The 24,689-nt window shown below is 42.3% G+C and overlaps 1 protein-coding gene across 1 annotated transcript; it reads right to left on the reverse strand.

Moving 5' to 3' along the window:
- Window positions 1-1,277: 1,277 nt before the first annotated feature.
- On the reverse strand, window positions 1,278-21,143 carry wnt9a (wingless-type MMTV integration site family, member 9A). Its single transcript, XM_061084394.1, has 4 exons — window positions 20,996-21,143; window positions 8,803-9,062; window positions 8,423-8,685; window positions 1,278-5,608 (listed from the first exon to the last, which is right to left on the reverse strand). The coding sequence occupies exons 1-4, from the start codon at window positions 21,085-21,087 to the stop codon at window positions 5,090-5,092; spliced, it is 1,134 nt and encodes a 377-aa protein (XP_060940377.1). The 5' UTR covers window positions 21,088-21,143; the 3' UTR covers window positions 1,278-5,089.
- Between the last annotated feature and the right edge of the window lie 3,546 nt (window positions 21,144-24,689).

Consider the following 24,689-nt stretch of genomic DNA (forward strand, 5'->3'; position numbering starts at 1 on the left):
CCAGGAGGGTGCTACTCCTGCACTGCTGATTTAGCTACACGTGTCAGGGATATCATGGGCTTTCTGACTGATGTTTTAGGTATAACTACAGATACACGCTGTAATTGTTTTGTTTTCACAAATCAAGCTCCCATTCTCCGCCTGAGATCACAAAACTCCCTCTCCTGGATTAGTCGAGCACGAAGGCTTGTATGATGAGGCCGCAAGATATTTGCAAGATTGTTGAGAGAGAAAACTCCCTGAAATCTCCGCTCCTCTCGCGAGGGAATAGAGCCTGTTGAAATAATAGGAGTTTCGCGAGGGTAATTTTCCGGCACCTACGTGTGTCTCAACAGTGTAAATCCAAAACAGAAATGTTTATATCTCACACTAATTAGTTTCATAGTAACTTTGTTTGACATTGAAGCAAAAACATCACTGCCAATGCAGCGCGGTGTGTACTCTGACTGAGGCCTGGCTAATCACTTTACACTAAATCAATATAAAATGTCATAGCAACCTGAGGGTGATCCTGCCTGAAACTGTTAAATCCAACAATGTCTGGATCAGATTCCTGTAAACACTTAACCTCAACAATGATATCTGATTACATAGCAGGAAGGCCTTTGTGCTTCAGTCACTGCTCTTCTATCAAAAGGTGGGCCTCAGACACCCTCCCAGCAGACCAGGGATATGAACTGAAGACCTTCTGGTCAGTTTCCATTTCCTTCCCAACCCATCTGCTGCTGGAGCAAAGGGGAAAACCCTCAGTGACTGTGTTTTAGAAGTTTATTTAGTCTCTCAGTGAAACTGTTTGGGTTTTATTTTTTGGTCTGAAATGACCAAATGCAAATACAATATCGTAGGGAAGGAACTGACTTATTATTATTATTTTATTTATATGTTTGCCTCTCCTTCACACTCACAATGTCCTGCAGGTGCAATATGCTGCCCTAATCTTTAGGATCAATCTATTATGGGTTTCATGGGATTCATTGACATTGTCTTACCCTCCAAAACTTTGATAAATTACAGGACCCTGGGATAAAATTGCCAACAATGCTATATATTAATACCCCAACTACTGAGTTACATCCACTTTATTCAAAGTGTTCATTTTTAAGGAAATATACATGATCTTAAAGTATGCATCGGCTGATTATGTTTTGAATAATCGTTTTCATATATTCCTACATATATTTAAAACCCTCTTGTGATCACTTTGTCAAGAAACCTAGAAGCAAAACTATGCTAATGAAAGACCATTGCGCCCCTGAAGAATGAAACCACACATCATATAATTTAAAAATTCATTTATTATTTCAGAGATTTTTCGCCTTTGTTATACAAAGATGTTAAATAACTTAAATACATTCTTACCAGTCATTTGTGATCTGTTTATACCTACAAGCTATACACATGAGGTAGAGGAAAAATAATTTAGGGTTCCCATAAGACATGAATAAGTGAACATGGACAAAGCTTTGTTGGTGTAGTATCATCACGAAGGGTGATACATTTGTTTGTATCTTTCCTTTACAAGCACAGCACAAATCCTAACAAAAGGTACATGTACACGTAAAGTTATCCAAAGGTGAGTATAAACCAGTCCACACTGATGTGATCGTCAACATGATCAGGTGATGCTATACGACATGGCCAACATTACAGAGCCAGTCTTCTCACAAAATATAATATTGTTGGTGAGTGTGAATTAGTTTGAATACTTACAGTAATGTCTCATGATTGTGTGAATGAAAGAAAACTTGAGGGGAGTTGATTGTGAATTTGTCAGGATTTGTTAGTGCTTAGATAACAGCAAACGTTGAGATATGAAAGGAAATATGTTCAAAGTTACACTGCTTCTTGAAGCCTCCACCCCAAAAAGAACAAACACCCAAAAGGAAAACAGAGTAAAAAATACAGGATATAAAATCAATTTAGACTTTGACGTTATTTACACTAAACACATGCTCATAATATATTTAAAAATAATTTATCTTTTTTTTTTCTTCTACAAAATAGAATTTTGTACATGATCCACTGACGACTAAACAGTGCAGAGTTTTGGATTTGAGAATATGGACGACTGTGACGACTAAAAACCAACTGGCTGCTGCATCATGCTCCCCAGGAGAGATTTTTGTCCTATGTACAATCTATAAACAAACAAAAAATGCAATCAGTATGCAATTGGTATTCCTGTCATGCCTGTTTTGAATCCATTCAATAGTAGAGTGAGGAGTGGAGTGTGTGTGTGTGTCTGTTAGTGTGTATGTGAATGTGGAGAGTGCACACACCAGAAGCTGTGGGAAGCAGGCATTTATGCTTCGAGCCTCAGCATAGCTATTATGGTTTCCATGTAGCGTGCAAAGTTCTATGTATATGTTTTGACCAGTCTTTATTTGGCATGCCTCCTCATATCAAAATGCTTGGAATTCACCTCTTCAGGACAAATAAGCCAAGCGAGGCTTGTCCTGAAGCATTATTTTGCCGTAGGGGATGATGGTTTGATTTCAGATATCGTGATAATCATCTTTAAACACTAAACCATCTGTTTAGCCATTTTTAATGATGTTTGGCATGATGCTAGATTGCTGTACAATCTGTAAACTTCTTGTCACAGAGCCTTGCTTTAAAGTTTCTCAACTTCTGTTTCAATTGCTTGTGAGAGATGAACATGTGCCTCACTTTTGTCTCTATACCACAGGAGGAAAAAAAACTTTTTTATTTACAATTTCCAAAAAACAATTCTGCACTGCACTGTATCTATAAATACAGACCTTTAAATACTTTAAAAGGGCTTCAGTGCGTGAATGGCGCTATAATACAAAGCTGGGTCCCTCACTCAGTAGTTAATTCACACCCATTGAAAACAAGGCATCTAAGGTCCTATATCTTATAGCATATAACATAATTTTCTGAGAAAATAATGAAACATTGTCAGCATTTGTGAGTACAGAGGCCTTTTTGGTAAAATTAAACCTTCGACTTGATGGTAATGTCTTTGTAATTCTTGGAAACTTTGCAGGAAATAATCCTATTTCCTTCGTTCCTAAGATTTGTATGAAAAAGAAGTGCCACGATTGCATTCCTCAGGTTATTATGAAAATACAGCTAGCAGCCAGTTAGCTTAGCCTACCATAAAGAGTGGAAATGGCGGGAAACATCTTGTAGAGCTCACACATTTGTTTAAATCGTAAATAAACTAAACTTAACTAATACATTGTAGTTTTACAGGACATTGCCTTATAAGGCTCAGTTATGCTCAATGGTAGATTCATATATGAGTACAGACAAAGCCTTCTGCACCCAATAGTTTAAACAAGATGAGCATTACACAGAAATACATTTTCACAATGGGATAACTTTTTTAGGAGGGACTTGCAAGTTGGTACGAAACTATGGCATATGCAGAGGGAAGAACAGTATAAATGTATATTATCACAACCTCCACCTGCGACATAATTGTTGTTGTTGTGCTAAACTCGACTCTGCATTGCCCTCTAGTGTCAAACATTACATTGTTTGACACAGCCATATCTCTTCTCATGTGTATGGGTTGTTTTTTTCTATGTTCCTTAATGTTAAACTAAGCTAACTGGCTGCTACCTATAGCTTTATATTCACCAATCAGACATGAAAGTGGTATCAATCATCTAACATAGTAAGAAAGACACACGTTTGTTTGGCAACATATCAACTTTGAAATGTCTCTAGTTGCACGACATGTATTGTGTTGAGCAATTCTGCAATTGCCCCATACTGTTTGTACTGGCCCAAGCAGGTCCTGCTGTACATACGACACATCTACATGTTGAATATGGCTCAATCAATCTGTGGCAGCTAAAGAAGAAAGAAGGATGTGAAATGGGAGGGGGGCTACATTCCTCCAGTTTTCCACAGTTTTCTTTACAACTTCAAAGTATTCAAAGTTTAACAAAAAAAAAGTCCTTTTAAGTAGATTTAAGCTCTGCAGAGCTCCACAACTTTTGATCTAAGTCACACATGGACCGCTCGCTGGTCAAGTGATCACCTGCTGCAATGGTGTTGGCTATAATAAGAAGGCCATTGTCATCTCCAACTTGGAAATTGTTCATATTTGCACTATTTCTCTCTATTTTATCCAAATAGTCATAGTGGTTTAAGTTATTCCCTGGACACTGGTTTGCTCAAGGCCGAGATTAGCCTAAACTTGCTGGTTTTGTTTTTTCTTTTATGAATTTACTAACAACTTCATATTATCTTACAAAAAAATAGATTTTTCTTATTCTTCCTGTGAAGGAGTAGTCCCAAAGGATCTATAAATTATCCACAGCAAGAAAACAGAGGTGTGCTGTTTTCCAAAGGGCCTTGTCAACATGAATCAAGAACATAACAATGAGTGAAAGCACACAAACAACATACATTTGTGTGGTTAGTGGTTTGTTTTAACATAGTTAGATAAGTGGCTTGTATAATATAATTACAATAAAACTGAATTTATGTACATACATATGCAAACACAAAATATGTGTTAGTGTAGATATGTGCGTGTAGAGTACATCTTACACCCTGTCTTCTTTTCGCAGTCTCTGAATATGGTTTTCGTTGCCATAAAAGTCGTCATTCTAACCCCCCACCCCTTTTGTTATCTATCACATTCTCACATACACACAAATGTAAAAATTGACAAACACACATACACACCATTCTTCTTGGGGCTGGGCCCCAGGAATCAGTCTGTTGGTGTTACTGTCCTTGAACTGGATTGCTACTTGTTTTCCGTCTGTTTTCTTGAGTGAAATTGCAATGGAATTTTTTTTATTAGGAAAATAAAAGCTATATCTCTTCAAGGCAACACCGTGACGAAAATCTTGAGATGTTTGCCCAGATGTCTGAGGAGGTTTTAAATTTTGCAAACCCCAGACACAGGGGACACAGGACCTCTGAACCCCCACCCACAGAAATCCCTCAAAGTGCTTATTGCTTCTCCATCGGCTCGCTCCTATTTGTTTGTTCGGACACTGTTCTGACAGTGGAAGCAAAACCTTGTTTGAGAACAAAACAACCACTCCTCTTCAATGTGACCACCTTTGACTTGCTCCACTGGGACTGACAGGCTACTGGTTTACCCTTTGCAGGTATACACTTCTTCTCTCTGTGTGCACTGCTTGCATTCGACGTAGCAGCACCAGCGCACCTGGCACTGGCAGGGCCTGGTCACCTCCCTACTTTGAGTGTTGTGGCCTCGCCCGCAGCAGATTGCTTCGCAGTTCTTATCCTTGTAGCACTTGCGGGCTGCTGTACCCGACGAGTACTTGCTGGGTCTACAGAAACTGGGCGAGTCCTCGATGTGGAGCAGGTCCATAGTGCGAGGGATCTGATCGTTTATACCAGGCAGGGGCAGTGGCTGCTGCTGCTGTTGTTGCTGCTGTTGCTGCTGCTGCTGGCTCCGTCCTGTGGAGATCTCTCCCTCCCCTGTGGCCTCGTTGGTGGAGCTGCCAACTTTGACAGACGTCTCGTAGCGCTGCTTCAGCTGCTTGCCGATCTCGTGGAAGGGCTGAAGCTGTCGCCAGCAGGTCTGGACGGTGCAGGAGCCAGAGACGCCGTGGCATTTGCAGGTGGTCTCCACTCCAGCCTTGATTACCTGGTTCAGAAGCAAAGCAATGACATTAAACGCTAAGAATCACTGAAGGTATATAATGAAAGCTATAGTTTAATGAGCTTTTGTTTAGTAAGCAGCAGTTCAAAGAGCCAAATTACCCAAATATGCTCATGAGTAGATTATAAGGGGTATAAAGCACTAGTTGAGGAAGAAAATAGATATGTCATTTTTAATATCATAATAAAAGGGGAGAATCTGAGGCCCTAAAGCTTATTGCTTTTGAACTAAAAGAGAACAATACAACACTTTGTCTGAGGCTTCATATATAAAACTCAGTCAATAACAGCTGGTGGGAGGAATGATTGTGTTATGATGAACCATGGATGTCGTTTTGATTAAACTCAATTACTGTTATTATGAAAAGTGAGGGGAGGAAGTAGCTTGAAAGCCATCACATATAGATGAAACATTCAGGCAGCCAAGTGCTGGGCACTGTTCTTGTGCTTTGACTGTTCATTTGTTTTCTAAACCCAGGGTTAGAGATTAGCAGTTAGGGTAAATTGATCAACCCATTTTCTTAGTCTGGTATTTACATAATAACAGAGTATAAGCCTGCTAACATTCTGAAAGAGAAAATAATAGCAAAGAAAGTCTTCCCTTATTGAAAATCATATATAATTGCAAACGAAACATGAAGATTATCAGCGTAAAAGACCACTACACGTTTTTTTAAAGCGTCTTGACCGCTTAAGTTTCACTAAAGCATCAACCACAATGTGAAAAGCAGAGGACGTTCAAAAAAATCAATCTCAATAACATATTGTCTTTGAAGGGACTTGGATAGCACCGACAGTTCTTTTCTTACACTGTGCATATTCATCACTCCAGCAGGTTAAGAAAATTGGGTAGGTCAGCTTTTAAAATATTGGGGATGCAGAGCCTAGCACATTCCAGTTTTGTCCTCCATGTGGGAAATCATCCTGAATGAATGTGGTAGACCTCACATGTATAAATCACCACAAAAATTAGCCCTAACCCTAAAAATGTCTTAAATCAGAAATAGAACTCTCCAGATAGATTGGATTTTGGAGAGCCAAGTCGAAAAGGAAGAGCCTGCATTGCTCTTTAGGGAGAGTTTTGTGTCTTCTAACATTTGGGAAGTGTGCCTCTGCTATAATTCACTGTGAAAGCCAACATGAAAATGGCTACACTCTGAGAAAAACCGAGTAAAAGTAAAAGCTTCCTGACCTTTCGTTTGTTTTGGCTTGACGGATTAAGACCATTCCCTCTTTTTTATTTTACTTGCAAAAGATGAAAAAACCCATATTTGCTCACCACAAACAATGGCTGAATTGTGCCAGAGCACAGGCTAGAGTAGGTGCCTATCTAATCAGAAAGACAAAACCAAATATTGACAAATGAACACTTTTACATTTTGTCAAATTTACACTACCAATTACCTTTAATCTGTTTCTTTTTTCCACAGATTTAATGACGATGATTCAGAACTGAATAGTATTTCTTCAGGAGTTTCACTCTCCTGAGATGCCAATCGTGTAATTCTATCAAAATATTTCTGCGTCGGGCATATTAAATTCTTCTGCGGTCTTTCTACTGACTATGTTTTTTGGACAGTGTTTTGTCTTGGACAGCGGACCTTTAACAGCACTGTGATGTTTAAAGTCCAGCAATACAAAAGCAGAATCACAGATACGGTAGCACTTTATATCCGGGACAAGGCTCACAATGAATTGGCACTTCATGCTGCTGTTTGTCCACATAATTGCACGGTGTGCAGACAGTATTGTATTATCGCAGTTTTCCCACAGCGCAGCCGTTTCATGTTAGCGACATTTCTGTTCAAATATTGTCTGTGACTCTAAGTGAACTCTGGCCCTGTTTGAATTGGTTTCTTTATTAGTGTGTCCTGGTTAGACTCGGTCACGCATGGTTGGTTTCACTTGTGAAAACTATTACTCAAAGGCAGAATAAGGTGACGGTTGGGGTTAATATAATACTACAGTGCTAATATGAAGTATTGGTAATAATTATTGAGTAATCATTTTTCTTTCTCTAGGATGTGACTCATGTAAAACATCACTGATAATATTTGTCTGCCCCACTTAAATTAAGTTATAGTTTAAAGAAGAAGAAGAAATACTCATGTAAAGCTACAGACGAGCTATGATAATCAATGAGGGGGTAAATGGAGCATTTATAGAAATATTAAAGGGCTGCACCAATAATTTACTATGGCACTTCCTTAAGTTGGTGGACTCACAAGAGACAGATTGAAGCAGCAATGGACAGAATCAAGAGATATTCTGACTTTCTGTCCCTGGTATAGATTGAACCATCGGTTCCTATGAGTCAAGTCCAATATTCACTGTAGTTTTAGCTTCTCTCAAATCCCATCAGAAATATCTTTAGCAACACAGTACTCTGTGGTCATCAGCAGTCTTTAACTTTCTCTGTTTGTGATTGAATACTAGGAAGGTAGCACACACTATTGCCAACAACACATGGGCCACAAAGCCAAAACCCTGTATCTGTGCACTCTAACAAAAGAAAATACCTTCCGTCTCCCTAATGCATCCAATCAGTGGATGGTGCCAAATTCCACTCCCCCTTCCAGCTCCACACCACCTGCTTTCCCGTAAACAACCACCCAACATCCAAGAAGGTTTGTTTGCCTTTTTGTCTATTCTTTCCTCTTCCGCCTCTTTTACTTTTTAAAACCACAGTTATGAATCTAGAACTATAAAGTTAAATAAAAGGCCGTGGTTAGTTTCAGTAAAATCACTTGCCATGTGTTTATCTTAAAATGCATTTAATATTAAATAAAATCAACCTTACCTTCATGCCCACATTTGTGTTGTGCATGTCCACGCGTGCGCGCAGGTCCTTATTGGAGCGTTTGCCAAGGAAGTCCTTGACAAACTTGTTTGCGTATTTAAGGTTGTCTCCGCAGCCTCCCCACTGCCATGCCTTGCGGTTTTCCAAGTCTGGGGCCTCATCACACGTGCAGCGCTCCATGCGTCCTGCGCTGCAAGCTTTGGCCATAGCATGGGTTAGACCCGCTGAGGAGATAGCATACAGGAAGCCTGTCTCTTTAAATCCTACAGAAGCATAGAGAGCAGAGAGAGACAAAGGAGAAATTAGGAAGAAGTATGAGCTTTACGTTTGGGTTCACGTCGATGCTTTATCTCTGAAAGGACATTATCATCTGCCCATACCTCTTTTTAGTATATTGGCGCGGTGGCGCCCCTCTAAGGTGCAGTTCCACCTCTCAAAGCGGAATTGATACTGGCATTCTAGGGCGCTCATGGTGATGGCCTCTCTCAGGGTCTCCGCCACGCCCGGGTCTCGTCTGCACATCCTGCGCTGCTTCTTTTCCAGTTTGAGCCGGTCGCACAGCTTGTAGTGGGCCCTGCCCATGCTTTCCTCTGGGAGAGAGTTCAGTGGCAGGATAGACAACGGTTCATTACCTGTCAACCTGGAGGAAAGAGAATACAGAAAGAGTTCGGTCAGTTCAAACAGCCCACAGGGAGGGAGTGGATCCATCTTGATAAAGTATCTAATAAAGTTCAGGATGCTGAGCTTCCTGGATAAACAACTTACAAAGCGTTGCAAAGATATACTACATAAACAGCTCAGGAGGCACAGCTGGGGCATATAATGCTCAAAAGTTTGGTTAATGTTCCAATGAATTCAGCTGTTCAGTGGTTAATGTTCAGGGGAATTCAACATTTGAGATTGAGATCAACCACCAGCACAGGTGTGGCTGTGTATAGAGCAAATTCTCAGCAGAGGTGGTAGAGTTCTTTCTTTCCATGACATTACCGACACTGTTTTGTCTCTCGATCAAGTCTCAGAACTAGCGGCTCACTGCCCACACTGTTGTGAAGATTATGATTTGTATATTATGACTAATACCTCATTCTGCTGGTATGGGGGCATATTTCAAACAATGGCATGGAGCGAACACGACAGTCACACCACATGCATGTGAAACAGTAGCCAGCGGATACTTGGTCTAATATTTACATCATATCCCGTGGGGGGGAATGTCACTCAGTTGTGTAGATTTAAACATGGATCACACAGCGGGATTTACACGCTCATTATAGAATCCCCATAACAAAAGTCCAGTATTCAGGGTCTTAAAGCTGGAATCCATTGGAAATATAACAAGCAGAAGCTTCACTTCTAAACATGGTATAGAGAACATGTGGTGGACGTGCGCTCCTTTCCTCAGTTTATTTAAGGGAAGCACATATAACACACAAAGCGGGAACTGCCACTTTGCTGGCAAAATAGACGACCAGTGTTCTGAGGTTGTGATGGGGAAAACAGAGCATTACTTTCATAAACACACACAGGGGACACGACTGTCAGCCTGTGACCATTTTGGTCGCACCAACTGACAGGATTGGCACCGTAGTTGTTCATTATGTGTAATTTCTGGCCTCCTTTACACCCTTAAAGTGAAACTGAAGAATAAATGGATTTACAGAAGTCACAAAAGTCCTCGGGCCAACGTGTCTCTGCAGACAGACTCTGGACATTTAAAGGACACTTTGGTGCAAGGATTGACTCCTGGTTAATGCCACATGGATGAAACGCAGATTGTTGACCTTTTACATCTGTCCTGGGTTGTAGTGATTTTCATCCAAAACAAACGTTAAAACCTGGATTAAAGCTCTGAATGTCCCACTAATACAGAACATGAAAAAACCTAAGAAACATTTTGAGTTTGCGTACGTCTTATGTTAACTATTTGAAATGAAACAAAAAGTCCTGTGTTTTATAATATAAAAAATGCATTAACATGGGACTGCGGTCCATCCCTTCATGAGTGTGAGAAGTGTTTATAAAGCCAACTAAACAAAAAACACAACTGTGACAGCAAACCTGGCTCGTACGTTCAAACAGTCGCGGGTGTAAAAGAAGTGGTTCTATGGTATTTTTGTAAAGGTGTGGAGCAGCTGCTGAACTCCCACACCAGTTTAGTAAATGCACCAGAAGTGTTGATCGGTGATCTACTTTACTTACATTACATTACTTCATGACTGCTTTCCGCAGGAGATTCTGTCACCACTCACGTTCACTTCAGCCGCTCGCAGAAGGTCGCGGGAGTTCTCCAACAAGAGATTTGTTTTATTAAGTCCAATAACTGACTGAAATGTTTCCCTTTGAGTCTTCAGTTTCATACCGATGGACTTAATAGTTCACATATGCGACGCAATATTGTCTTTGCAGTGCGCTCGCCGCCCGGTCGAGAATCTGAGCGCTCGAATCAAAGAGGAGGCGTCAGGATTTGCTTTCAGATTGGGTCAAATGGTTTCCTCTTTACAAAGCGTGTTTGCCTTTCTTTAACTCGTCTGACAGCTATGAATTTCCAAATGGAAACCTGGCAAGCCGTGTCTTGATGGAGATTCTGGAGTTCTCCCAAAACACTTAAAGAAAATAAAATGTATGGTTTGAGGTGTAGAGAGAAACGCATGCACAATGCAAAATGTCCCCCTCTGAATAATTTTCCATTTAATTGTTTCATGCTTTGTTAAAATCCGCTTCGCTAACAACGCCAAGGAAACGTGTGCAAAGTGCCAAAGCAAACAATTCCAGCTGACCCAGTAGGTTACATGTGACTGACAGTCGTTCCACAACATTTCTCTGGTAAGCAAGCAACCGGGGAATGAATGATGGCGCCACGTGGAGAACCCGCCTAAAATCCATTTGAAACAACAGACTCCAGGAAAAATTCAGGGTACTTTTCAAATCCGCAGCGAACCAGGAAACAGTTCACTAATGTGGACATCTGCAGATCTACAAATATTAATCTAATATATGTGTTTTCACTCGACACCACCAACATGACGCACACAGTCCTCAGTCAGACATGGTTAGAAGCACGTATCAGCGTCAAATCTGCTAAAAGCCCACATGCCTGCCAAAACAAAGGCAGGTTAGAGTGACAGGCCTCAACCGAGTGTGTGACGTCTGCCTGCCGGAGACAAAAAGCTGGTCTGAGCGCAGCTGGAGCGAAGCCAAAGAAGACACCACACTGATCTCTCTGCTACTGTCTATGCGGCTTTTTTCTGCACAAAGGCATATTACTGGCTGGTTCCACAGAAAGCCCGAGGGGCAAGTGTGGAGAGGGAGAGATTTGAGAGCGGAGAAACACTTCTTCACGCCTTCTGAGGAGACACTATTTGCTCTTGTTTATGTTTCCACTGTTGTGGCAGAGCCGGTCACAAACTATCACAGATACACAGTGGGATGGTATTTATTCTCTTCTCTTCACTAAGTGTAGGTTTGGATGTAAATCCTGCCTCTTTAGTTCAAATCTACAGACGATTAAAGATACTATTTTCGGTGGATGTACGACTTTGAGCCCTGTTGTCACATCAGAGGGTCACACATTCCAACATGGTGATCCACAAAAAAACAAAAGAATATCACTGTGCTGTTTGCAGACCAATGAACTCATTCAACTTCACTTAGAGGAAAACAGAACTGAAAAACACAGCAGTGGTTGAATCTGAAAAATCATCGCAAATCTGAACTTCAAATCTTTGGTCAAGTGGAAGTTATTATTATTGTGTTCGACCATAAACGCTTTTATGTGGTAAAATGGAAAAAAATGGCCAAATGTCATTTCTGACAAACCAGTGAAGCGCTAGGATTTAAAATTGTGCAGCCCGACTTTCTAACAAGGAAAAACATTTTACAAGGAAATATAATCCGTGACTAAAGGATTTGTTGGATCAGTTATAAGTTATTTGTCAGAAAAACATTGGACTTGCCACTTTGCTGAATTGTCTGTCCATTGACTCCTCCATTATTACACAAACATTAAGAACACCTTGATATACACAAAGAATAAACACAATATTAAGGGATTTCCTCAACCTGGCAACTCCTAACTGATCTATAAAGCATTAATAAATTATATAAACTATAAAATAACCACGTGTGCACAGGCGCCTCCGCAGTATCTCAACCATGCAGAATTAGAAAGTAATACCATGTAACTTTGTGTTTTCATATCATGGTCCATTTTCTGTGGGTGTTTGTGTTTGAGGTGTTGGCACAGCAACCCCAGTTACACGTGGACACCAGCACCAACATATAAAAACTTCTTATTATCCTACGTGAGGTGGGATTCTTGCTGATGTTTGCTCAGCTTTCCTTTCCATTCACACACTTGCCTCCACACACATGCCCTCGCAGATATCACTAACCCACACGCACGCTGCGCCTCCTCCACTGTCCTTCACTTAGTAACGCCGACGTTTGTTTAGTCCTTTTTCTCGACCTGTCAGCACCTCCCATCACCTGTGATATTTACTTTATATACATTTTCCAGTGCGGCAGGTTGAGTGAAAATGCCTCATTTCACATAGCGGGGCCATGGAGTCAATCTCTCAAGAGAATCATTGACTAGCACTTAACTGGGCCGTCATCGGTCCTTCTCTGGCTTTACATTACTGTCCTGGAAGTTACACTTAGCTGCTAAATCTCATTGTTCTCCACTGATTTCTGTGTAAAGAGTTAAAGAAGTGATATAAGAGTTGAAAAAACACATGATCACTCTTGCTTTAACTTTATTGGCCTAGATGTTGTTCTTATTGTGATATTCATACACTCACAGTCATATATTTATAAGTTCTTCAAGCACTAAACCTTACCAACAAAGAAATAGATACTTGTGCTGGTGTTTTAAATCTTTGTAAAATAGTTTTTCCTGCAGGTTAGGGTTAGGCTTTTTTCTTTGGGAGACTGAAACTGTCAACTTAGAGTGTAGAAAACTGTTAATATGACCTGACCCTGAAATAAGGATAATGGATGATATGTTGGTGGTTTTCATTTTCAACTATTCATACAAGAAAGCAACAAGTCCAATATGGTATCAAATTCAATAATTTAACGTTTCCAAGGAAAAATCTCTTTTTCATGTTCCAGCCGTTAAAATATAATTTAATGCTATAATACTACAAAATGTTACCAAAGCCGACATTACCTCTTGGACTCGTTCGTTTTCCAACAGGCAGAAAGTCATGAACACAGCAAAGCAGCAAATGTTTTCATGTTTTTCAGACAGTGCCTGTTTATCATTTCCACCCCACCAGACTTAACAGGTGCTGGCTCGGTTTGTGTGTGCAGTTACCGTATACACATGTGTGCATGTGCGTGTGTGTGTCTATGTGAAGGTGCATGCATGTGCATATGAGCACTTACAACCTTAAGTCAACACCTACGAGAGTCAGTCGTGGCTGAACGCGCCCGAGCAGAAGGAGCAACAAAAGCCACAATTTCTCCATGAGCCTGAACTTGCAGGTTGTGTGGTCTGGTGTCTCCTAGATCGCAACCAGCCCCCCTCCCCCTCCTCCTCCTCCCTCTCTCTCCTTCTTTTCCCCCTCCTCCTCTTCTTCTCCGAACAGCCCCTATTCCCACTGGTCAATTACTCTAAACGAATGCCAATCATTCCACCCAGCTGTTGGCTCAAAACAAAGGCTCCTCTAGACAAAACCACCGCTCTGTGGATGTAACCTACACGAGACAGAGACGGACATGAGCATGTGTCCGGGAACAGTTTCGACTGACAAGAAGACAAACTACTGTGCTCACCTGAAGGTTTAGAGGAAAACATCTTAGTATTATGCATTAAGTCAAACATGGAGTTTCTGTAGGAAATCAAACTCTCCTGTTCTCTCCTTCAATTTTTTCATCCTGCCTTCACAGCACTTAAAATGCTCGTTTTTGGGGAAGGGGGGAAGTGTCTTTTGTTTTTCTAAGAAATGTTGGATGAACTTCAGACCACCCTGCCATGGTCCCATCTGGTGTACCACGGCCCAGGCCATGCCAGAGGTTGTAGGAATGCGAGTCTGTGTGGTGTTCTCCCTCTGGCCCACTCTAACTATGGCTGACAATGTTCTCAGCAGCTTTAATATTTGAAGAAACCATGAATCAGTGTCCAGCGGCTCTCTTGTACACAAGGCCTCCAGGCTATTGCACACCTCCGAGAAGTTTATCCAGGGGAACATGGAAAAAAAAACCCTGCTTAGAAATCAGACGTTTTCTCCATAGTGACACTGTTCATTCTTCAACTCATTAAAGCCAGAAATAGGGCAAAGAGTAAACGATTATGTATGAGGCTAAGATAAGATTAGTGACTGGTTGAAAGCACTGGGTGTTGTGACTTCTCCTACAAGCTGTGACTGACACAGTACAGTAACATGACAAAACGACTTTGAAAACAAAGTGGTACGGCCCGGGGACTTAGTAAGTCATTATTAGTTGACTAATGAGCCTTTCTGCACAGTGGGAATGTCAAGCAATGTTTAGAAGCACTGTGAAGGGGGAAAGTCCGCTATCGTGTATGACTTAACAGGATATGACCCAGAGATGTGTCATCTGCCGTCCCTTCTGGTCACTTACAACCCACGGAGCCTGCGTCAGACTACTCCCACTAATTGACTGATGGGGTCAAGTTCCTGGACATGTCCTCTCTTGAGAACGATATGATGCATTGGACCCAGTTTCTTATAAATCTGTGTTTTCTCACTCAACAGAGAAAGCTCTTGCTTTTTCGACTCATAACAAAAGCAGGCGAGAAAGTTACTGTTCAACCTAATTTTTTAATCCATAGCCATGAAAGCGAGCGCTGGTAGCTGAGCAGCAGGGACTACGGGACCCGGGTTTGGGAAAGTGAGTGTGGTGCAAGGTAAGAGGTTTAACTGCTATGTGAGAACTCAAGGCTTCTAAGGTCAGCAGCTCAGTTATAGTCACTTTGTGACTGGCACAGATTGGGCGCGCAGCGGTGGCCGCATGACTCCCCTGTTCTAGCCTACACCATGGCACAGAGCAGCCCTGTACCAGCGCACCGACGCACCAAACACGTTCAGGCACACATACTGTACTCCACTCGCACCGATTTCGCACATGTTGACACAAGACCCAGACTACGGCTGTTTGGGGGGTGAGCTGTAAACTTTGTGCAATTCTAAACAGCAGCTAGTTGCATGTGTTCAGAGACTGGAAAGGCCAGGTTTGTCCTGTAGCACTTGGGGGGGGGGGGAAGGCACTTCTCGAAATAAACCAAGCACACAGAGTCAAACCACAAATTTCAAAACAAAACAGTGGCTGTTTTTGAACGGCTCATGCCTCAGTAACTGCAATTGGCTGCGTTTATTAGATTTTATTCCTGAAGAAACCTGCAGAACTCACATGCACATGCAGAACTTACTGTTTTTAAGCCGTGACAGTAATTTCCAAGTTGAAAACCGATCACATTTCACAGTAGCATGACTTTCTATGCACATACACGCTGCTCATTTATCGCCTAGAGTGAAAGAATTTTGACTCTTGACAAGTCACGATTAAAGCAGCAGTAACCAACGTCGTGCAAATGGTTAATTTTTGACACGGAACTCAAACGCCTCCAGGGCTGATTGCTGCAGAGAACGTCATGTCCAGACACATCCATGTCAGTCTGACTGTCCAATCACAAACTATTGCTCAGGGCTTATGGATAATTGGGCCTTTAAGGGCAAACCTAGAGCGTGACTGATACTGGCTTTGGTTGATGGTTATCTGTGAATTAGTAATAGATAATAGAGAGATACATTTATATTTTGTGATGTTTGAGATTCATAATTTCTATATCACCTCATGTATTCTTTCTGCCCTATGATCTAATCATATCAGCACATATAAGACATCTTTTACATTGATTACGATACAGCGGTTGCCCTCTTATATAAGTGTGTGTCAGGTGAGGCTCCCATTACATCATCTTTATGTAAGATTATATATATTATAGGTGCAATCATGGTCGACTTTCATTCATCCCTTTTTAAATCAAACATCTCTGCAAACAGGTGCATGGGACTGAAGACCTATATTTAATGTTGGCTGCTGCATAATTGAACTTATTCAATTGCAAACATCTCCTTGAGTTTCTCGACATGTGGAAATGTCCCGTGCCATGTCTCTCCTGTCCCGACAAAACCAGGCAGAGAGAACTCGGCTGTGGTCAAGAATGGAAAACACAGGACATGGCGGTCTGGCTAACGAGCATCATCTCATCGATGTCCGACCGCTGGAAGTATCGTGAGTCTATATTCGTTTTCCTGTTTTTGCAAATTACCCATGTCTCCAGCTCCATCTGCAAAGATCATCATGCGTGCAGCTTGGCCAACACGAGTTTCCTTTAATGGGAGTTTCCCTCCCATATCTCTCACTATTCACCAACCATGTTCACAGCTGACTGGGGGGACTGAGTCTGTTGTCCTTTAAAATAATCTATAATGTCGGCAAACTGTGTCGTGATGTGAGCAGGCCAAACACATTTTTTAAAATCTACTCTTTATAATTATTCATTGCAATCATTTTATTAGACATTATGCTTTCACAACAACCCTCTACAGAGATTCTAACCTTCATCACAAAGGTTTCTGAGGATTTAATGTGTAAAATAAACCGTAACACTATGCATCACTCAGTGTTTTATACTGTTCTGTGCACAGAGAAGAATATTCGCTCTGTAAGCGAACACACTTTGAACATGTCAGGTGGGTTGACCACAAATAAGCATACTTGGCTGCCTTTGGATCTGATGTTTTCACATTTCATTTCCCACTCTCCTTCTGTTACACATAAAGGTTGAAAAGTGCTGATTGAGGATCATCCTGCACACCCAGAAGACACTGCACCACCCGGTGGCATCCATGGGAACAGCAAGCCTCTGCAGACAGATGTCAGTGAGCAGAGCACTCAAAGCAAAGCTCGGCTTAGCTCAAAATCCGGATATATCAAACAGAAATATAAAGACAACAAGGCTCCGTCTTTTCATAGGTCTGTTATCTAAGCCTGCAGGTTTGTATGATCTCACCACGCTGCAAGGTCGCAGCACCATTGCTGAGAGAATCCTATCTTCTGGGCTCTTGGTAAAGTGATACCCTATGAGGTGTGGCTGGGGCCACAGGATATCCTATGAAGTTGGGAAATCCCTCTATCAATGGCGCTCCCCGCCCTGCTGCACGTCAGGGCTAATCAGTCCTTAAGGCCTGGTAATGAGACGCCCGCCACCACTGTCTGCCAGGCAACGCCGGCCTGAGTCCGCGCTAACTCTGCTGCTCCTAATGAGTGGTAATCACCCAGCAGCTCCCCACAAACCACTGTAGGGATGCCGGCACGCACATGAGGCAGGCAAACCAGAAGACAGGGGGGGAGAGAGAGAGAGGAGGGAACCAAAGGACATGTTTACACAGAGCCGCTTAAAAAACAACTTGTAACATTTCAGGGCTGCGCTGAAGAACCGAGGCTGCCTTAAAAACTTTAAAACACTCGGCTGTTTGATACACACCAGGAACTAATTCGCCACGGTGATAAAATCCTTTTACAGCTGCGTACTGAAAAAAGAAATCAGCCCCCATCAGTAAATTTACACACATCCCATTTGTTATCCTGTTGTTTTTGGCGCGCTGCCTCACTTAATGGAGCGCTGGAAACAAGAGAAGCATCTGAAAGGACACCAGCTCCTCGGGATCAAACTGATCACACAGTGTTTCAGGATAGTTGTCGTAAAAAAAATAACCTCAATATGAGCTTCCTCCGGATGCTGTGGTGCCTCAGTGATTGGTCAATTCTAGCTGCGTGTCTGTGGGCAACCTTCCTGTATGTGTCGCAAATGAACGAAATAAAAAAAACTCTTGACTCAGTGTTAGGACTAACATTCATCTCAGTTTACTAGACCACAGAATGACATGCCTTTTTACCCAAACCAACATTTCAACAAGACTTGTCAGACTGCACTCTCAGCTGTGATGGGGTCAACTGAGCAAACAAATCGTTTCCTTCCTCCTTCCAGCTTTTCCCCCAGATCTCCTCGAGGTGCTCCGGCTCAGCCCTGGAGTCAGGTAGAGAAAGCCGGACGAACATCTCCCGTTTAAACTCTAATGATAACGGATTTAGCAGAACCAGCACCTGCCACAACAGGCTGAGGGAGAGAAAATGAGCGCTCACATTCTTGTGGCAAAGGATGACAATTTAAGCGAGTGCTCGACTACGCCAGGAATCCCACCCCACCCTCGGCCTGCGCAGACTATGGGCAGGAGAGATTGTGTTTATGTTACACTTACGCTCCACCGCACTTTGGAAATTGGGTATGCAACATTGACCCTCTATTTTGAGTAAATCAGTACCCAGGAGGCCCTAGGATGCCTTGTGCTCGTGGAATATTTATTTGAACAGGTTTGTGTTCGTATGCGCCGCAGTCAAAGCTGAGCCGGAGAGTCACCGGTGTCGAGTTTCTGGGAAGTTGGCCGCAGGGCAGTCACATTTTGTATCTGTGTCACCTGTGCAGGCTCTTTCAGTAAACGCTCCGGGCTCCTCCACTGCAAATCATTCACTGACACTCATTCATATTCCCTTCTCTGCGGAACAGCAAGTCGGGAGTATCGTAATTCCACATGTCCTCCCTGCGCTGCACAGGCCACAGATAGAGACCAGACTGACAGCGGGAAGTGACAACAAGTGCTAACTGAATAAGTAAATATGCATTACCATTAGGACCATTAAGGCCAGTGTGAGCGCCAATTTGGCACAACAACTGTAATACACACTGCCTGCCAAGGTTGACACTGCAGCAGGGAGGGAGACAGAAACAGAGATTGAGGATGTGGGTATAGGGAGGAGTGGGGGGGCACATTTGTTCCACTAACGCAACTTTGGAGCTTCATTGAAACCGAAGACAGAGTCGGGGACGGAGAAAGAACTTCATATATGCACGAGCATTACAGCTGATGACGTTTGGCTGTGAAGGGCTGTGATGTTTCCAGCATGCAGAGCTATTACAGGTGCCACACAGCATGTTTGCATCACCCAGTTTCCAAAGATGAGTGCCAACACTTTGGTGCAACACCCAAGAGAACAACATTTACCCAGAGATGTGAGAAACTGGGTGTAGCTACGAATGATCTGGTTTATTCACACAGTTTGATGTCTCGAGTCCTTGTGTGTTTTGACCGCCCTTTTATACCGTCTTTAGGATAACCTGAAGAAAGTTAGACCCTTGTCAACAGGTGGGCAGGTCTGACACACCGGTGTAAGGGGGCCCTCAGGGGACAGTGCTCTCTTACAGGTTCACAACAGGTTCCCAGATCACCTAACACTCCTGGATCCTGCACAACAGCCAAACCTATAAATCTGACTCCGCTGGAAAGTCCTCGAGTGTCATCACTCCGCATGCAGCCATTTGTCTCCTTGCGCTTCACTAACAACACCCATCAACACCGATGCACTGGGGAAAGAGGCTGCTTCTGTTAAGTACAAGATGCCACTTTGACAGTTTTAAATGTACAGTCCCCCCCCCCCCCCTCCCAGGTGAAACATTGGCTGGTTTTACATCTGACCTCATCTGAGTGACCTCGGCCTCCCTGTGCTGAGAATGTTCTCAGACAGAAAGGAAAACTGACGGGAGCACCTCATGTGGGCAGACAGACTGGAGTTCAGTGCCACTCTGAAGAGGAGGAGGTCATAGTGGGCTACACCTAGAATCCAAGGCGTTTCCTGGGAATTACTTTTAGAAATCTACACCCCGGTGCTATTCCTAAATTAAACACTATTATGTTATATGACATGATTCATGAAAAGTTGAAGAAAAAAAAAACTTAAGATTAATTCCCCGACACGTGTTCCAAAGTGTTTTTTAAACTTGATGGAGGCAGCAGAAAAACCCCTGCCGGAGTTGTATGATATGTTTATGCTGGATGGGGGAATTTTCTGTGCAAGCTGAGCAGACGTTTCGGCCACCACCAGTTCAGTTCAGTCAGATCGCTTTATTGTTACCAGCTGTGGAGTCTGGGGCAAATACACTCACCTTTTTCTGCACGGCTGTTTTCAGAGTCGACTTAAGGATATGATTTTACTCTGAGCACAATAATCAGACGACCCGCTACCTGCCAGTCAAACGTGCCAGGGCTGTTCCCCGGTGCACGCTGGCTCAATTGTCAAGGGGAAAGAACTGGAACCATCTACCTTTAATATATGTTGTGTCAATAGGCTAGAGTTATAGATACTTTCTGGCACTGACTTTCACAGAAAAAGGAACAGTCAGCAGCTTTAGTGAGGCCAAGTCATGTGCAGACAACCTGCTGCAGCGACCAGCTGTGAGGCCGCTGCACGCTGCGAAACCGCCGCCAAGTGACACCGCACTGACCCGCAGAGAATAGAGAAGTCAAAACGTGCCCTAAATAAATGCCCGTCGTTTGTCTTTCGAGAAGAAAGAGAAGATTTAAGAAAATTGGTCACATTTGGGAACGTTTAAAGAGTTAAAAGGAAAAAAGTTGTTACCGGCTTTGTAATTCAAGAACCAATCAACCAATCACATGCAATCATCTGTGGCTTAATGTCAGTCCTTACCCGAAATATGCTGCGGCTGGTCCCGGCAAGTGGAGAAGATGCACTATGACTGTGAATGATAACCATCCCAGGAGTAGGTGTCCATCCAGCATTTTGCTGCGGCTCCAGGGCAGATCATTTCGTTTCTCCTGAGTAGCTGTGTAAAATCCTGTGCTCAATGTTCAACACTTCTTATAGAGAGAGGCGCTGCACTGCTCCTCCCATCAGCACAGAGAGAGAGAGAGGGAGAGGGAGAGAGAGAGAGAGAGAGAGAGAGAGAGAGAGAGGGGAGGGGGTGGAGAGCTGAACTGATTCACAATTCACTTCCAGATAAATATAAATCATCTGTGATTTATGATTGGCATGTGGGTGTTTTCGGGCACTACACCAGACTGAGGTCAATGTGAGGCCTTTCACTGTGTGATAGAGTTTATTTCAAGAAACTCCAGCTTTCATTCATTCGGCTTGATTGACTGGACAAACTGCTTAATGCAGCAACACCAGTCTACATGGTTTGCCCTATAGGAATGTGGCTATAAGTTTCAATAACGTGATGTACTAAAAATCTTTTGCATTCAAGGACAGTTTAGCTGAAAAAACAACATAAATTGATTTGTGATTCGCTCAAAAGCTTCATAAGAACTGGACGCTTGTGGTGAGATAGTTTTTTTCTAAGGTGATAACTAAATTTTGAAACGTAACTTTTGACAGTCCTGTCCTTTCCATGTGTATAGTGTATTTCTTCTACATTCCAAGTTACGATTTCACATAGAAAAACTTTGATGAATTAATAGAATATGATACATTGTTTTAGAATGAACTAAACTCAATCTGCAAAAGTAAAATGTGCGGATTGCATTAGTTATAACAAGCCAATGACATAAAGGACTCGTGGGCCATTTTTCTGCATGTCCAGTACTTTAAAAAAAAATGTTGCTCCCACATTGTACTTACAGTAAGTAAGATTTTGAATATATGTTATTTTATATCTCCACTTTCACTCGGATAAAGTATCTGGATAATTTTTCCACCACTTGTGCAATAAATGGAAATATATAAAGTTCAACCTGCGTCTGTGTTGACTTCATCTGTCAACAATACATCACAAGCTGCAGTGTCGAAGATTCTGGTCAGAGATTGTCTGTTAAGTGAAATATCAGTCTGGTCTTGCCTCCTGCGAGAGTTCTTCCAAACCACATGCGCTGAGATGAGTTCATCTGCAGTTCACATGGAAGAAAGAAAATTAGTCCACCAATATAACTGCAGGCGATTCCACAAGAATGAGAACTGAAGACAAAAACCTTTAATCACTTAGCAAAATATCATATTGAGCAACATAAATCAATCGGCAAACTGGCAAAGAAATCTAAACCTTTTGACAGGTCTGCTCTTGAAAAAATATTTACTCATCCTACGCATGTCCATTGCGTAAGATTTTGAGTTTACTAAAAAGTTCACGTATTGTCAAAGAAAATCTTTTCTAATGTGCCACCTGAAAAAAGTATAGACTTACTTGTTTTATGAAGATGCCTGTTTGTAAAATACACACTCTATTACTTTGTCGGATTCTACTCGGGCTAATTCTAAGTTTTTTCCATTTTAATTTATTATTTTAAGACTCAGCAGATGTTCAAATTGCATTGCTTGACATTGATGTTTACAGATTTCAGTCAATAGATTTGTTGACAAAAGTTGATCTCCTGTATGTAATGAATACCTACAAACTGTTTGCCAGCTGAGAATGTCTTTAGTCGGGGACAACCCGCCTTAACTCCTGTGTAAACTCAATGGCCACGCTCGTACGTGACATCTTTTGTGTCCATACACACCTAGATTTTCTGGCACATGCGGAGAGAGAGGTATCTGAAGTTGGGAAGAGTCCAGGTTTTCTCAGCTGTACCTGGAGAGTGCTCCCGTGCCAGGATTCAGGATGAGGTCTATTCATTCCCGATCTCAAACAATATCCAGGCCGTTTGCCGCAGATCACAAACAGCCCCAGACGGGCCAAGTGGCTTCACACGCAGCCAAGTTTCTACTTACTGTGTGTAAACAATACAGCAACACACAATAGGAGATTAAAGTGTGCAGGCGTGATGATTACAGTGGCGTGTTTCACATGAAAAGGGATCTCTGATGATCGTTCCCATAAACATCTCCCCAGCCAGTTCCTTGAAAGTGGATGAATGGCTTGTAGCTCAAGCAGAAAACTTTGGCAGTTGAATGTAAGGCTATAGCCAGTGGCCAATTCGTTTAGCTTAGCACTAAGACTGGAGACAGGGGTAAACAATAGACTGTATATAAAAGATGGACAATGTGAGCGTTCCCCAAAAGTAAAGCCAAATCGTATTGCTCACCCCCTGGTGGCTGGCTGCAGAAGGGGTCATAAATCCTGTCTCCTCCTTGTTAGCAGATGGGACATGGACCATCCATATTTTTATCAATTCTCAAGTGGTAAACAGCTTGACTGGAGTTGTCAGATTGTGAGAAGATCCACCGTTTTATAGCCCTAAAACTCACTAATTAATATTTTGTACATTGTTTCTTTAAGTCTATACAAGAATTGTGATATGCACATTTTTACTCGTTGGCTCTGCAGCTGCTGGGCAACTAGCTGAGGGAAGTAAATAAACAAATTGTCCAGCATGTAATCATAGGTCATATACCGCCCTGATGTTTTCTATGGATTAAACAAACAAGCTATTTATTTAGCTGTAGAGCTGCTGGTGTTTCTACGTTATCTTCGAACATAACTACTTGGCCTGTCTCCCTGTGTTTCTAGTGTTTATGTTAAGCTTAGCTAAAATGCTTCTGGCTGTAGCTTCATATTCGACATACTTATATAGACCCGGTCCTTTCTCCGAACTCTCTGCCAGAGGGCAATTTAGTGAATTTCCCAAAAATGTCAAACTCTTCCTTTTAAATTTCATAAGTAAACAAAATGCTACTCAACTGTTTCCAGGCGGAATCATAGATACATATTTGCGTAGAGGATTAGGCAAACCAGTCACAGCTGAGTTTGCAAGTCTTACACATTTGCTCTTTGCGTGATATCCCTTTTGGTGCCTGATATCATTTTAGCATGAACACAGGTGAGCACATGAAAGCCCAGGAATGTGCTTTTTCAACATTATAAGCTTGTCAGTCATTCCCAAAGGGCAGTTATTCAAAAGCTTATCGGCCCCCAGTAAGGGCCTTGCTTCTTAATAACACCTGGTTTTAAGGAGATCAGCGGGAGGGTTTGTCAGTACATGACAAGAATGGACGCTAATCCCATGCAATACCCACTGGTCCTGCATGTCTCTTGAGTGGGATAATTGATTCCCACACCCTTCTTGAAACTCTCTCGCCCCCTCTCCTCATACCCGGCAACTGAGAAAACAGAGCTTGTTCATTCTGGTGTCGAGGGAATGGGAACAAAAGCTTGTTTTTTACTCCTGTGAGGGTTGGAGTAAGGGCTGTCATGAGAGTTGTAGGTGGTAGTAGAAATTTGTTTGGTAATGGACACTAATCTCTTTAGGCTGTCAGGAGTGCTTCTTTCCCTGCTGTTGGAGATACCTTACCTTCAGCTACCATTTTGTGCCTCTCAGATTCTCTACCATGCAAATGCAAGTGAAAAATAAAGCATTTTAGATGTAAATATGAAAGATCGTCCAGAACACAGACATATCAGGTATCCATGAGAAAGTCACCCTTACGGAAAGTCAACCTGCTTCTG

The sequence above is a fragment of the Limanda limanda genome, chromosome 13 (assembly GCF_963576545.1).
Source record: "Limanda limanda chromosome 13, fLimLim1.1, whole genome shotgun sequence".
In the NCBI taxonomy this organism is placed as follows: Eukaryota; Metazoa; Chordata; class Actinopteri; order Pleuronectiformes; family Pleuronectidae; genus Limanda; species Limanda limanda.

What these genes read in the sequence shown, in the direction of transcription:
- wnt9a (XM_061084394.1), bottom strand. Translation starts at nt 21,087, where the DNA reads ATGCTGGATGGACACCTACTCCTGGGATGGTTATCATTCACAGTCATA. An exon ending in CGCCAATATACTAAAAAGAG is followed by an intron (nt 8,686 to 8,802) that starts GTATGGGCAGAT and finishes ATGCTTCTGTAG; the next exon opens with GATTTAAAGAGACAGGCTTC. An exon ending in ACACAAATGTGGGCATGAAG is followed by an intron (nt 5,609 to 8,422) that starts GTAAGGTTGATT and finishes CTTCTGAACCAG; the next exon opens with GTAATCAAGGCTGGAGTGGA.